This window comes from Coffea arabica, chromosome 6e, assembly GCF_036785885.1.
Source record: "Coffea arabica cultivar ET-39 chromosome 6e, Coffea Arabica ET-39 HiFi, whole genome shotgun sequence".
Lineage (NCBI taxonomy): Eukaryota > Viridiplantae > Streptophyta > Magnoliopsida > Gentianales > Rubiaceae > Coffea > Coffea arabica.
This window is the reverse complement of record NC_092321.1, coordinates 50,211,754-50,228,169: the sequence shown is the minus strand read 5'-3', so window position 1 is coordinate 50,228,169 and position 16,416 is coordinate 50,211,754. Positions and strand designations below refer to the sequence as shown.

The following is a 16,416-nucleotide window of genomic DNA, read 5'->3' as shown; positions in this document are numbered from 1 at the left end:
CTCTCTACAAATCCAAAATTGGAAAACTTGGTACCGTTACAAACCTATTAGAAACTACTAAAAGTCCTTAGAAGAGAATTTTCATGATTCCAAACAGAAGTTATCCAAAAATTAGCTCAAAGTTGCTGTTCTGGGGCATTGAAGACAGGTTTAGGTTGGTTTTTGGCCAACTTTGAAAATTCGAAAAAATTCGCTTGATCCGAACTAACCTCTGAAATTTGGAACTCTATTATAGTTGCAATCCAAGTTTAAAACAAAATAAACGGAACAAGATTCGGAGTTTTGAGCACCAAGATATGGTAGCTCAAAGTTACTAAAATTTCCTTGTTAATCAAGGGTTTTCCAAACTCAAATCATGAACTTTGGTAGTTTAGTTGAGCAGCGAAACGGAGTCAGAATGGCACCAAATTTAGCAGTATGATACTACCATAAAGGGACTATTCCTCTCCCAATTTTCATAGAAAAACATGTACGGAAAGTTGGTTAATGAAACCACTAAAGTCCCAAGAAGTTCCTCGGCAAATCTGCCTTGGACTTCCGTTTTTCCGTTTTCAAAACGTTTGGCCAATAAGACACCTCAAACACGGTTCATTCCAATAGGTAATGTCTAAAATATGTCCAATGTACATTTGATAGGTGATTTACACTAAGAAGCTTCGGATATCAAGTCCCAAATCATTGTTAGTTTCAAATTTGTCCAAATGCATGGTATTCCTTCACAAGACCAGATTCGAATTTTGATCATAAATCACTCAATTCAACTCGGAATTGAGCATGGTTGGTGGAGTTGGAAAACACATTCATAAAGCTATAATTTCTCAGAAGAAACCATTTTCAAAATCCGTCCATAAATAGCTCACATTTGAGCATCAAATTGTAGTTCATGTTCTGCCCTGTAGTGAACCAACGAAACGGGACAGAAATTTTCAAACTAATGGTTTGGCTCACTCGAGTGGAACCAGAACATGCATTTTATACCAAATGAAATCTGGGAATGTCTAGTTTCCAGTGCCACAAACGGCACTCGATTCCAATATCGGAGCGATGAGTTATAGCCGAAACAAGGTGACTGCCTGGGCAGTGACGGGAATCATTTTCCAGTTTTCTAAACTTTGGAAATCACTTCATTTAACCAACCAATTCATGTTATTTTTCCATGAAAATTTTTACACAATCAATATAACAGTAAACAACATAAACAAGCCATTAGATCCTCAAAATTTCGCACCAAAGTGCTCGAACAAGACAGTGGCAAAACGGTCACTTTTGGTCAATGCACCATCCTTGAGTTTCTATCAATAACCCAACATTAATCCACTAGTTTAAGCACTAAAAAAACTTTATTACCATCAAACACCACAAATCAGTCCATATATCCAAGGTGGGAGTTCATAGAGCCCACACAACCAATTTTCCATCACAAACAAGCTACCCATAAACATGCAAGGGCTTAAACGTGCATTACTACTTCCATGAAGTAAGATTTGGAGAGTTGATCGGGATCACCTTCTTAGATGCACAAGGACAGAATTTTCGGTCCCCTCTTGGTCCAAGAAATTCGTGAAAACAGCCACTCTTTCTTAACTAAATACAAACTCCAAGGGTTAAGCTATGTGTAGATCAATTTTTGTGTGATTTGGTGATGTTTTTGAGCAAGAAATGAAGAGGAAAAATTTGGAAGCTTGGAGTTGCTCTTCCTTCCTCCTTGGCCGCTGGAATGAGAGAGGGAAATGAGAGTGTAGAGAGTGTTGTAGCTTCTTGAGGAAGCTTGAGAATTTGTGGCCAAGATTTGTCCTAAAAGTCAACTCTCTCTCTCGCGCGCACGCGCGCGTTTTGTGCTCGATTCATCTCAAGTTTATTTCACTAGTTCACTAAACCTCTAATGCACTTACATTCATATTAATATTATTCACTCTTAGTAGTCCCAAAATAATGGTCTAAAGGCCCTCAATTAAATGCGCACGCGAAAACGCATACTTCCGATTTATACGTGATAGAGTGAAATTTCTGAGAAATTCTTATAACGATAATATTACTAACTAATAATTGAGCACTTAAACATAAAAATACCTATTTTGAGACTAATGTACAAGTTTCTAATTTTTCAAACTTATTGTATTCTCGAATCAATTATTTACTCCATTCGCGTATTCACTATTTTCACTTAACGAGCCTTTAGAAATTAAATTTTGAAACGAGTTACTTTAAAAATATAACTAAGCTATAGATCCATATAATTTGTTCTAAAAAGGTTAGAAAATAATATTCGGGGCAATTGACCAAATAAATAATTAAATGAGCTCGAAATAAGAATTTAATATAAGAAAATTTACGAGTCGTCACATCCTCTCCCTCTTAAGAGAATTTCGTCCTCGAAATTCACACTTAGGATAACATCATACCTCTTCATAGTCGCGCCTATCAGATCAATCAGTAACTTACAATCGCTAACCCTTATCTCATAATTTCTATCCGCCTAAATTGTAGTCAAATTTTGATTCTATCTTATGAACATAAGATTTTGTAAAAGTGTGAATTGTACTAGGGTTACTTAGAACCTCAGATAGACAATGAAAAGCAAGAATCATACCTTCAACGGCCGTAGCAGAGTTGGAAACCTGTTGATAGCCTAATGCATAAACCCTAACTGGTGCTTTAGATCGACTTCCTCCAGCACTAGACTGCTTAGCAGCTGACTTTTCAGGCCTTTGGGTACCACCTCATTCTTTTGGTACGGTTGGGCAAATCTTTTTTATAATGCTACAACAATCTATATCTATACTATACATAAAGCATGAGCATTGTTATGGTGCAGATTCTATTGTCACTTCCTTTTAATGCCAATTTTACTCCAAATAATTTACCACAAAAAACCACTTGCAAAATTAACCATCTCATCCAAGGCTAAAACGTCCAAATAAAAATACTTTAAATTGGTAGTTTTATTTCAACAAATATCTAAGGAGTGTGTGCCTCAAGCAATAATTCATGCAATGTGTGGACAGTTTTTAGTTCGCTTGAACTCATTATCTAAGTGTATGTATGTATGGATGTTTTGTGTGTGTGTGTATACATATTTGAAGAATTAAAAAAGAAAACAGTTACAACTTACACACATTGCATTAGATATATCAGTCTGCTTGAAGCAACCACCAAACATTGTGATGATATGCAGCTCCAGATACATATCAGACTGTTCAAAGTTCATTTTGTGAGAAGTATATAACAAAAGAAAGTGAAAATGATCAATATTTGTGAATTGATAGCATTACTCAAGTTGGCATAAACTTTTGATCTCATCAGTTAGGTTCGCATCATGTATGAAGATGCTCTTGTAGTTGTTGGGAAGCTTGTAATATAAGCTGGCTAAGATTCTATGAGACCCTGTTTTCAGAGGCACCCTTTTTATTTCTCAATTAAATGATATGGTAAATTCTTATTCTGATAACCTATCTTGAGTCAAGTAGTGACAACCGGCAAGCTAAAAAGTTTTGGAAGTTTTTCTCTTATGTTTTTGCTTTTCATACTACAATTTATTCATCAATGATCATGGATCTCCATTCTGCTATCTTTGCTTCAACTCCTACTTCTATTTCTGTGCCTTGCTTTTGCAACTTGGTATGCAAATCCGTAATCCCAAGTTCCTAAACCTCCCACCAAAAAAATAAAAAAAAAAAAAACGCATACAAACACACACACACACACACACTCTTACAAACAAATCCAGAAATGTGAGAGGTGGGCAGCTGCCCTCAAGAGCACAAATGCATAATCCACGATGAAGATGAGGGTGACGGGGATGGTCATGGCCTTACTTTGTGGGGCTGACAGAAGCACTGGCCAAAAGGAACTGATACCATTTTACAATCACACAAGACTATTATGCAGCTTCAGATTGTGACATAAACGTAGATTCTGGGAATATGGAACATATCAGTTCCAGAATCCCAAGTTGGAAACCAAACTTTCTTTTCCAAAAGGGTTTTGCAATACATTCTCACCAGTTGTATAATTTCCTCTTTGCATAGGTATTGCAACTAAGCTCTCTTTTTTTTTTTAATTGAAAAAAATAAAGAACAGACACCATCATATGCCCATTTTCATTTTTCTATTTTTTATGGGGTAACTTTCACCCTTAGTTGTTTGGATCGTCTAATTTGGAGAGTAAGGTTCTCACTGAAAGATGTATCTTATACCATCCGGCGAACACATACTCTGAACATGTGTGACATCTGTAGAGCAAAACAAAGCCGGATAACAATTATCCTGCAGGAGGATCATCGAGAATTTAGACAACACAACAATAGAAAAAAAAAAAGTGCAAAACATGCTGTGGAAAGAGGTATCTATGCATTGCAGATACATGCTCACCAGCTGTATCTAGACAATATTAGTTTAAGGTTGTTGATTCATCGTTTGATGTGCAGGGGCAGTCACTTCTACTAAACCTAAGTCAGTGGGATTTGCACAACCAGATCTTTCCCTTATCTCTCGGTATTCCTGACATATAGCACACAAGTGGCAGAAAAAATGGGTGATGAAGTCTCCACAGGGGGCTTCCTGCATCAAACATTCAAGGATGTTATAAAGCACAGAATCAGGGTCTCGAAGAAGAGACATCGCTACGATCAAAGGTATAATAACTAGCCCATGGAGCTTAGACAATCAGAGAACATGGTAAGGATAGACTTACCGCCTTTTCTGTTTAGGAACCAGAGACTACTAAAAGTCAAGAACACCAATATCAGATATTTTTCCCACATCTCAAAGCAACTAGAGACATCTAAGAGTGAAACACACTAAGAAGTCCAACAATTTCCAATGTTGGTTGAATGTGATGTAATGCTAGCTCTTGACATATCTAAACTGAAATTGTTACTCTGCTAATCTTAAATAACAAGTTCATCTTTTCTTGTTTTGTCTAAAGCAAGGAAAACATTGCCTTTTGATAAGAAAAAATGTTAGATATTAAAGAATATTGCTATTTTAGAACTTGATCCACAACTACTAGCTTTACCCAAATGCAGGTTAACACGTTTAAAGAGTTATCATGGCATCTAAAAGTTTTACTTAATGCCTTTTCAACTTCTGATGGTAACAGAATATTAGATCCCATGAAGACATTCAAGTTGCAAGACAGACAGTAAGTGATGTTACAAACTAAATCATACTTAAAAGACAATAGATGCAACTAAGAGAACAAAAATAATCTGGCAAGGCCTTAAGGAAGATATCTGGCCTATATTCACATTTTCATAGACAAACAAAATTGCAATTATTAAAACTCCAAACTACAAAAGTGGGAAAATAAAAAAGACTATTCTTGTTAGCTTCAGTTTTCAACACACTCTTTAAAAGGCTGCAAAAAATTGAAAGCATATTTTGGTTGCAATAACATGCAAAGGCCGTGTCTCAAGGGGTATCTCTCAGCATCACCTTTTCCAATTTCAAATATGCCAAAAGCAGAGCAAAGATAAATAAGAACACAACAAACTTCTTTTTGCTATGAAAATCCCAGCAAATCATGGAACTGGATTTTGTTAGCGGCTACTACCAATGTGTTTAATGTTTATTTAAATGTATTATTGTATTAATTTGTAATTTCGGATATCAGAGTTTCTAGGAGTCAAAAATATGCATTGGACAGTGAAACCTGGTAGCTGCCTCCTAATGTTGTCAAACCAAGTTGGCTTTATACATTTTCAAGCTTTTAACTTTCTCTGTTGCCAGGTTTGCTTAGTTAAAATGTATCCTTACACCTTAAGAAATATTAGCCTACAAGAACCTTTCTCCATATACAAGTTGTAATAGCTCAGTAATAGAGAAGCAACGAGATAGGGATTGTTTAGGTTATTGTCTTCTGCTTTCTTTGAGAAATGAAAGCGACTTCACCTTATGTGGTTAATCCTAGAGAAATGTAGGTGAAATTCCTAGAGCTTCTTCTCCTTCTCTTGCTCTTCTATCTCAGATTCTAAAATGCCATTTTCGAGATTCTAAACTTTCTATACGTAACAATTCTAAAACCAAATGTTATTGGAGCATGCTTCCCACTACTACATCGCTTTGGCAGATGGCATGGCAGACAGAAATTCCCAAGAATATTTAGCATTGACAGGATCATGATAGTGGTAACTTTAAGTAGTCAATCGAAACAAGGCTTCAGGACATTTTAAGACTTGTTACAAATTTAAACAGCCAAATGAAACAAGAACTCAATAGTACACTTGGTACAACATTTAAAAGTAAATCAAAACAAGGCTTCAGGAAAGCAAGCTTTGTCAAATTCACAGGCATAGGAATATCAGTAAGACCAGCTAACTGGACTTGAAAATGACAAAATCAACCTGTAAACCTAATTTATGAAAAAGCTGATGATTCATAAGTCATGTATTTTATCAGGTAAGTAACCTTATACTGGCAGACAAGCTTGTTCAAAAATCACAAAAAGCTCAAAACTAGTGCATGTGAATGTATTATTTAAGTGTAATGTGCATCTTGATGTCGATCACAATCCCCTACCGCCCAGAAAATAATGCCACATGAAAATGCGTGCGTCTGGTCCTAAGGTAACATCTTCAATGCAAAAATGCAACCCCAAAAATTGGTCTTCCAACATTGTCTAATAACCATATGCAATACTTTAATCTGCTCTAATATATGACTTGCCTGCTATGTTCATTTCTCATTGGGTATCTATGGCCTACATCTATTACACCAAACCAAGCATTCAGCACGCAAAGGATGGTAAAACAGAATGTCCATTGACAGGTGGTGGAAGTATCTCAATCAAGCTATCCACCCATAACTCAACAGGTATAATAAAGCTTATATGAGGCTGAAAACATGGGGATTGGGATGGCTATGACAACAGCAGACCTGCTAGTCATAATAAAACAAGTGAATTCCTAAATCACCCAGCATATTAAATGGGAGAGTACAATTGGATATCTAATCATACAACTGATCACAAATTGTCTAGAGAGAACCTAAGGCTTTCATATTATTGCCTAGAATAGAAGCCGAAAGTTTGATCATCAACAAAGGAAGACAGTCGGACAGGCTTTTCACCAAAATGATGCTAATGACTTTTTAACACATCCACCAGCTAAAAATACTGACATAATGTTCACTTTTAAAGACCCCTGGAAAACTAAAGCATTTGCAAAGTAGCCTAAACATAATCTGCAAGTTGAATGCTTTAGTGATGATGCTCAAAAACAGCAATTACGCAATGTAGCAGTCCTTAGATCTGATTGATATCACGCTTTTGGAATAAAAATTCCTCAGGTCACATGTATGATTGGATGTCCATATTGATATGCTTACATATTATAAAACTTTTGCTATTTGATCTTGTAGAGGGAGATTACCAATTTAAATGCCCATGCCTCCAATTAACACCTAAGTCTACCATGTGTCAACATATTGCATATGTTGGGTCTAAGACATGCCTTGACTACAGAGTGCTTGAGGTCTATCTGATTACTCAAGGATCGTAAATCATTTCCGCACCCCGAATACTAGTTTACAATTCGTAGAGAGGAGGTTAAAAAGTATATATTCAGCCTTCAACAGACAAGGATTTACAGAAGCTTGAGTTCTAATTTCATCTTTCATCTTTAAAAAATTTGAGAAAGAGCATCAAAGGGCGTCACATGACAGCAAAGGATAAAATTTGAGTCTAACAGAGTCCATTAGCATCATTGGTACAGCACCAACTCCAATAACTATTAAGTTGCAGGCATACCTATGAGTACTAAAGGTCAAGGAACTACTATACAACAAACAAGCTCTCAAATCACATAAAAGCAGGAAAAAGAAACAGTTAATCTGGCAAAAAAAACAAGAGGATCAACAGACAAATCTTGGCAAGCCCAAAGTCCATAAACTGGGTCAACAACTATTGTATATCATCCACAGAAAAATCAAACAATAAATTATCTTCTGATCACCAAAATGGTACACCCCCGAAAAGTTGAGTGCCATCAATACACTTCAACGAGCTATTACCCTGTTCATCCACATCAATTTTCTAGAATTGAATTGTACAGATGAATAGGCTTCAGTTGACTAATCTACTAATATACATGTCATGACAGACATATCAAAGCCAGGAAAATGTTGTTTTCCTTTCCAAATCAAGGACATGTTAATCGTTGACATGTTAAATGTACAAACCATTCAAATGTACAAACCATTCTATTTCTCCTGTGGCATTTTCCTCGACAAGTGTACAAAACTTCCACCATCAGCACTATTCTTCTCACACTACAAGCCATAACATAATAACTCTCCACAACTACACTAGTGATGAAGAGAACAACAAACATGTAGTGTGTAAAAGATTCCAAAACTTTCAATGGTCTTTTTCTTGGGGAAAAATATAGCCTTAACTTCAAATCAGCTGCTTTGAAGTTCTTTTCAATCTTGGTTTGTCATAACTGGTCCCAGTATTTCTTGAATTTAACTCAGTTACTTCCTATATGACATCATTCCTTAATGCTATATCACAGCGCAATGAAATTCAGAGCATTCTCCAGTCTATATGTAAAGTATTAATTCTTGGAGATCAAACTATTGTGTCCAACTTCAAAGCAAAGTTAGAATCATTTATAACAAATTTAATAAGCTTATGATAAAACGCCAATAATATGTATCAAAAGCAATTTTAACTTAGAAGAACAGAAATTCAGAGCATTCTCCAGTTTCTATATCTAGAGTATTAATTCTTGGAGATCAAACTATTTTGTCCATCTTCAGCGCAAAGTTAGAATCATTTGTAACAAATTTAATAAGCTTATGATAAAATGCCAATGGTAGGTATCAAAAGTAACCTTAACTTAGAAGAAAAAAATTGATTTTCGAATTTTGGACTGAGAATATTCTTCCTTTTGACCCCAAAAACATCTTAGTACAAGTGAAAGTGGAGCTTTTTGCCATCATTAGGATCAATTCCAAGGAAGCTTCAGTTCTTGCTTCCTAAAGCTGTTCCAACATTTATTGTACTTGATACTTGCTTAACTACTTCATCGATCTTGTATTTCTAGTCCAGGGAAGCTGTCATGAATTAACAATATCAAGTGAATGATGAACCAAGCACATAAAGAATGAACGCTTACTAGCAGTTAAAACTCTGAACTTGCTCTTGTTATTCGTTCAGAGGGAGGAATTGGGAATAAAAATCACTTGGAAGGTACTCCATGAACATAAAGTTATGATACAATCTAAAACATAAACAGCGGAAAATTACAAAGCATGGCAGATTTATAATGAAAATAATTACAAAGCAGAAGCAACACCGTCAATACCTGCAGATTGTATTTGGACCTTAATGTCCTCCGATAGCCACATGCATAACAAGAAACAAAGCATCCAGGCAAACCCAGAAGAACACCATCAGTCAGAAAGCAACAGAGAGTATTGACAAGACCCCATAAGATAAAATGGGTCATGCACGACCCCATAAAAGTTCCTGAACCCAAAAACTCTGCATTCTTCCCAAAAAGAAAGCAAGGACAAACGAGCCCAATGAAACCTGACCACAAACAATACTTGATATTAGTTCATTAGGATCAATTATCAGAGCCAACAAAATACTACGAGTCTGATTTTGACTGAGTCAATTAAATAAAAGGCACGTCTCTCAAGTCACTCACAAGATAATGATATCGAGATTTGACGTTAAAATGGTTTTGAGCATAGAAGAGAATACATTGGTTTCCAATTTAATAGCTTAAGCTTAGGTGAAATGTGTAGCCAAAACTCATAGCTCACAAAGAGTTCTTACGGGTATAAATCAATGAACCACTACTTTTCCTGATAATTTAAACTTATAAATGAGCTGATAATTTTCCAGTCAACAGAATTTAGCAAAAACTTTTATCTGAAAAGGAAATTAACCTTTGAACTTGATCCTGATAAACTTAATGCCCAAAACCCAGATCAGTCCACTTATTAAATGACTGGTTTACACAAAGCATGTAACTGCATATTTTCTCGATGTAATTGCACAAAACCTTCAATCACAGTTCAGTGATAGAGGAATCTAAAACTCAAACCCTAATTAGATTCCTCTGCTGCGTTGAACTTCCAGAAAATTTGAAGAACAGCATTGCTAGTGATGTGAAATTGCATGCACAGTAATCTCCAATACAGAAATACAGAAAATTTTTTGTTGTTTTCAGCTTCTTTATAGAAAAGCAACATACTACTGAACAAATAATATTTTATGTAAACAAAAGGTGCTCAACAGGAATCATAACCGCAACTAGCAGTGTTTAGGGCCTCGTCAATGAAAACTCTGAGAGCAGAAATCAATCCAGGGGGTTTGAACAATAAGCCAAGTATATTACTTAAGACATGCGTATGAATTATGTTATCAGATACTAAAAGAAAGGAGATATATGTGTTTTGCTAATTATCATTTTCTTACACATTTGATTTTGTCTAATGTATGCAGGATTCAAAGTTGAAAGATGATTGGCTGATTGAGAAGACTATATACTAACTGGCTGAGCTCGGTGCATATTAACCATATTCAAGATGTGCTTGTTCACCACTAACATAATCAGATTTCTCATCCATATGCCAGTTAATGTCGAATAAGCCACATTTGAGTACTTCACACCAACTAAGGCAAGTTGTCAAGCAAATCCTCATCCCAGAGAAATGTAAATCTTGAACCGCTCCAATTTATACTTTGGTTAAACTATCTAGGGAGCCCTTAAACTATTCCAATTGTCTCAAAGTGGCCCCTCATTTATTTCAAGTCTCAAAATGGTCCCTCAACAACAAAAAGCGTCAAATTTTGATCCATCAGTCAATCTCCACCGTTACAACTGATGCATCTAAGGGCAAAATTGGACAGATCTAACTGTGGAAATAGACCCAAGGATCAAAATCTAACACTTTTCATTGTTAAGGCACCAATTTGAGATGAAATAGATGAGGGACCAATTTGAGACAATTGAAATAGTTGAAGGACTCCATAAATAGTTTACTCTTATATAATTTTGGGTCCTCCATCTTTCTAAAATGCAAACATTTATTTCTAATAGTGGTGCATATTATCCCCTGTCATGGCTTTTAGGTAAAGAGCTTTCTGCCAAAGGAAAAACTTCCAGTCATAATGATCAATACTAATGTTTGTCCAAATACTTTGTGCCTCAATCAGATATGACAAGAATTACAATTCCACGTCTGGCAGTGATGTTAGGACCATGAGAAGCATACATCTTAGGCAAAAAGATCCAGATAATATGCATCATTCTTAGGAAACATGGAATAGAAATAGAACAGCTTATATCACAAGAAATACCTCTTCCCCAAGCCAATACCATACAAATACATGTCAAAACCTAACAAATATCAAACAAACATAGCAATTGCATCTTCCTCCCCTCTTGTCCTTATCTCTTTCTTTTTTCCGTCTGTGAGAGGGGTAATTACTGAAAAATCAATATGAGACCAAAATGGAGGCAGAAATCTGCTTACAGCTTTGCAGATCATCACAACAAGCACAGATTCCAGAAGACCACTGCTGTGGCACGCCAGAACTCTCACTTTGAGTTTTCGTTGTCTCACTTGGGCCGCCAACATCCACCACTTCATCTCCATCTTTCTCTGCTTCTGAATCTGACCGCTCCACCTGCTCCAGGGGTATATAACTTGGTGGAACATAACTCCCTCTTTTTTCCTTCATTGCAACTTCCTTCTCACCACTAAAGCCCACCAAATCAATCCATAACTTAACCAATAATAATAATAATAATCACATGGAAAGCACTAAAAATGCCCTTCACAACAAACAACTCAAAAATTGTACAATGCGCAAGCTCTTCTATAATTTTATTACTATAACAACAATCAGACAGTCAAAACAAGAATTTCTTCAAAATTAACTCAATTAATACCCATAACAACAATTTTAAAAAAAAAAATCAGTAAAAAGATTTGGTACTCTTTTTCACCGACCACAAAGAATAACATCCAAAAAAAAAAAACCCAAACCCATTATACAAAAAGATCATGAGGGATCAAACGCTTATAATAATCCAATCCGAATACAACATAAAACGAAAAATTTGAATTGGAAATAGAATAAATACCTGAAATTAGTACATTTTCAGCCAACCTAGATATTCAATCTCGAGGCGATTCCAGAACAACCCTTCTCCTGAACCTCATAAAAGCATAAGCTCAAGGCAAAATAGAATTAACTGGGAAAAAAGTAGTCTCTAAAACACCTCAGTATATATGTGTAGTTGATTATTAACCGGACGAAACGGAAACAGAGAAAGCAGAACCGAATCGTTTTGGCAAATGGCAAATGGCAAATGGCAAATGGCAAATAGCAAATGGGAGAGTCCCTTTTTTTTTTTTTTTGCTTGAGTTGTTTATGATTTTATTTTATTTTTTTGCGGGGCTGTTGATGAACTTGTGTGGAGATGTATTTTCAATTAGGTAAGAGTTGAAAGGGAGGATGGCACCTTACGCTGTGAGATTACCAATTTTAGTCCCTCATTTTCAAGATGTGATGAATTTCAGTTCCTTATTTTCTTTGATAATCAAGACTCACCATTTTTCGCTTAAAAAGTATAAGATGGGTTACTTAACAATTGTCAAACATTTATTACCCAAAAGAAAAAAGAAACTATTGATCCTCCCATTTGAATTTTGAGTGTCAGAGATTGGAACTTGAAATTTGGAAAAATTCCAAATTTTGAGTATTAGAGATCGGTCAAGATACTTTCATTGGATTGTGAAAAAATTTTAAGAATATAATAACTCAATAGTACTGACAATAGTGTTACATTTGTCGGTTTAACTTTAATGTGTATATAATTAGACAATTTATTAGAGCCTTGTATCCAAAAAAAAAAAAAGCACTCACTGACATCGCATGATTAATATTTAACGATAGAATTAAAAAGTGAACCAAAAATATCATCCTTATTGTATTTCCCTCTTTACCCTGAAATATTTGTCGAATAATGTGCAAGTACAATAAAGGAAATGAGTTTAAGACTGAAATGCTATGCTTTTGAAAATGTTAGGGATCAAAGTATCCAATGTATAAAACATGCAAGACAAAAAACGTAGAAATCTCAGACGTGAAGGACTATAAGTGTGTTTTTTCCAAAGACCAAAAAACTAGAAATGACTAACTAAATTACAACATTTCAGAAATATCTTAGGCCAGCCCAGCTGGAATCTCCACCACCAGAACTCATTCAAGGCAATGCAAAACCCATAGAAACAAATCAAAGAAAAGGAGTAAGAATTGCTCCTCCTCAGCCACAATAGCCAATAGCAAATGGCAATTCTTTCAACCTCTCTACCATCATTCACTAGTCCTTCCTCCTCCTTTTCATCACCAACCAAGCCAACTCTTTGCCCTAATCCCAGTACTTCATTTTTCAACAAAAAAGTTACTACTAATTGTCAGCATGAAAATATGCTGTTTTCACATCACAAAACTGCATCTTATCGGTATTCATCTTGGGGAAGATTTACCACTGAAGAAGAAGAAGATGTTGATTGTTGTAGCTTTCAAGAAGCAGTTGAGCTCTTCAACAAGAGGGAATATTATAGATGCCATGACGTTCTTGAATCCCTTTGGAACAAGTCCCAAGAGCCCACCAGAACTCTTGTGCATGGCATTTTGCAATGTGCCGTAGGTTTCCATCATCTTTTTAATCAGGTAATATTTAACAATTATTGCTACACTCTGTATGTTCTTAAATGAGAAATCAACACAATAAATTGTGATGATTACTACAAATATGGTATTATTAAGAAAAAAAATGACTACTATTTTGACATCTGTGGAATTCGGCAGTTAAGATTGACTCTAATGTACAATTTGCTGAGTTCAACTTATTCTAATAGTATTTGTTTGTCATTTTGTTATGTACTTCTTCTCAAATTGAATGGTAGGAAAGTACAAATGAGATATTAAATACAATACTTTAAGGTAATGCAAATTTCTTCATTTAATAAATTACTCAAACAAATTTTTTTTTTTCCTTTCTTAGAACCACAGGGGAGCTATGATGGAGTTGGGAGAGGGACTGTGTAAGCTGAGAAAAATGAACTTCGAGGATGGACCGTTTGATATGTTTGAGAAAGACATATCTGGAGTATTGGATTTTATCTACCAAACTCAGTTAGAGCTCGCTGCCTGTAAGTCTAATCCAAAAATTGAAAGCTATGTTTTTCTCCCTTTATTTTTTTTCTTTGTAAATACGTCCTTTTTATTTTTCAAATTTGACGATATTCATTGACTTATAATAACAAAAAATAACACTAATTGAAGTATAGTATTTTTTTTTTAACACTAGACAGAAGTCCCTTCCATTATGTTATGTACCTCATTTATTCACAACGTTCTACTGTACACATTCCTATGTTTTAGATTTAATGTAAATTGCTGCCGATAACCAAATAATCTTTATGTATAGAAAAAATTTTTTGTTCAATTTCCTTATTCCTTTTGGGTAGATGTCCCTAAATTTTCATCTACCTAATTGGGATATGTTTGTAGGTACTGAGGATTTATGCATTACAATGGATCAATCGGAAAGATCATACCAGCTTCTTGGTGGTTATGCAGCTGGTCAGCCCCTCTATCGTGTGCAAAGCACTAACCAATTAGACAACTCCAACTACATTGTTTTCTGCCCAGAGCGGAATCGTGGTTTTAATGGTCAAATTCGAATAAGACTTCCAATTCTGCAGGCATCAGAAGATGATCTTATGAACTTAGACACCAATTATTAGCCAAATTAGTTATATGTTTATCTCCTGGTTTCACAAAGTGATATGAGGTTTACATCATTTACTTTCATATGGCAAGTCACAGCAGCGCCTTTTTTTTTTTTTTTTTTTTTTTTTTAAGCAGGGAAATTTTGAATTTAAGATCTCTTGTTTATAATCTCTCACATTTTATCATTTAACCCAACCCAACTCAACCCTCCCTGTAAGTCATAGCAGCTATTTACAATCAGGATGAGCTAAAATCATTTTCTTTCCATGAGGCATTTATATACCATGTGTAATTCTTAAGTGCCAATTCAGCGTGTATACAATAATACTAATTTTATTTTGTAATAATTTGGTAACCTCTGACCTACTTTACTCGTAAGTTAAAATTTTAGAATTTCTTTTGGTTTAAAGTTTAATATACTGACCAACTCGGTTTAGAATTTTAGCACAGCCCAATTTCACCAAGAGAAATAGCTAAAAAGATTAAGTGCCTTCTTTTCTGGTTTACGATTTTTTTGCACAACCCAATTTCATCAGGAAAAGGCTTTCATTGTGTTTAATGCGTGGCCTCTCTTCTTCTGATGTCTAATTTCTTTGGTCTTCAGCCATTTTTTTTTTTTTTTGGGTTAAAATGCTACAAAAAATTTCGCATATCTAATTTTCTTTTTATTTGTCTTCAACTTATAATTAATTTTTGTAGTAAATCACAATAATGAAATATATTACTTAGTAACTCTTGTTCTCAATTCTCTCCACCTCTTCTCTTCTCTCTCTTAGGGATGGAGACTACACCATGGTCACCCTCCCATGAATCTCGCTTCTTTTTGTTTGTTTTTCTCTAATAAAGTTTCTTCTAATTTTTCTTAGTGAGAGTTTTCCATTTCTCCGAAGAATTTCTAGTGAGAATTTTCTATTCTCCTAGGGATTCTTATGGAGTTTTTTGTATTTTTTTTACTTTTTTTGTTGTTAGATCTAAATTTATGTTGGAAGATCTAAATTTTTTTTGGATCTTGGATCTGTTTCGATAGATCTTATCATCACTATTGGAGTTTAAAACCACATATTAGAATTTTTAGTGAGAATTTTCTATTCTCCTAGGGATTCTTATGGAGATTTTTGTATTTTTTACTTTTTTTTTGTTGTTAGATCTAAATTTATGTTGGATCTAATTGTCAGATCTAACATTTTTTTGTATCTTGGATCTGTTTTGATAGATCTTATCATCACTATTGGAGTTTAAAACCGCTGATCAGTAGATTTGTGGATTGCAACATGTATAGAAGGGAGTATTACAAAACAATCTAGATATTTCTTGTATTTTTCAGATCTATTCAGAATATTTTGGATCTATTGTATTTGTTAAATTGTAAATATGTAATTTATAGTGCATATTTAACCTACCACTAGAACAGTGATGTAAATCAAACCATGTTGGATGATTTCCAATAATTTGTTAATGAAATCTGCATTTTATGGGAAAAAAAAAATTACTTAGTGCTCTTTTCAGCTAAACATGCAAACATCTGCTCAGATTGATTCCCAAGAGAATTCTTAGAACGAATAAAGGTGTGATAACAAGGTTGATGGCCAAGGTGGGTGGGCATGGTCTGATGGTTTGTTATGCCCCATCATTGTTTAAAGAATATGCAT

The 16,416-nt window shown here is 34.9% G+C and overlaps 2 protein-coding genes across 2 annotated transcripts; one reads left to right on the top strand and one right to left on the bottom strand.

Moving 5' to 3' along the window:
* Positions 1-3,867: 3,867 nt before the first annotated feature.
* Positions 3,868-12,479, bottom strand: LOC113694973 (protein PLANT CADMIUM RESISTANCE 10-like). The gene is made up of 5 exons (XM_027213916.2): positions 12,108-12,479; positions 11,494-11,720; positions 9,309-9,535; positions 4,372-4,560; positions 3,868-4,266 (listed from the first exon to the last, which is right to left on the bottom strand). The coding sequence occupies exons 2-4, from the start codon at positions 11,699-11,701 to the stop codon at positions 4,396-4,398; spliced, it is 600 nt and encodes a 199-aa protein (XP_027069717.1). The 5' UTR covers positions 11,702-11,720; positions 12,108-12,479; the 3' UTR covers positions 3,868-4,266; positions 4,372-4,395.
* Positions 12,480-13,196: 717 nt separating this feature from the next.
* Positions 13,197-14,786, top strand: LOC113695701 (uncharacterized). The gene is made up of 3 exons (XM_027214840.2): positions 13,197-13,702; positions 14,037-14,184; positions 14,546-14,786. The coding sequence occupies exons 1-3, from the start codon at positions 13,316-13,318 to the stop codon at positions 14,779-14,781; spliced, it is 771 nt and encodes a 256-aa protein (XP_027070641.1). The 5' UTR covers positions 13,197-13,315; the 3' UTR covers positions 14,782-14,786.
* The last annotated feature ends 1,630 nt before the right edge of the window (positions 14,787-16,416 follow it).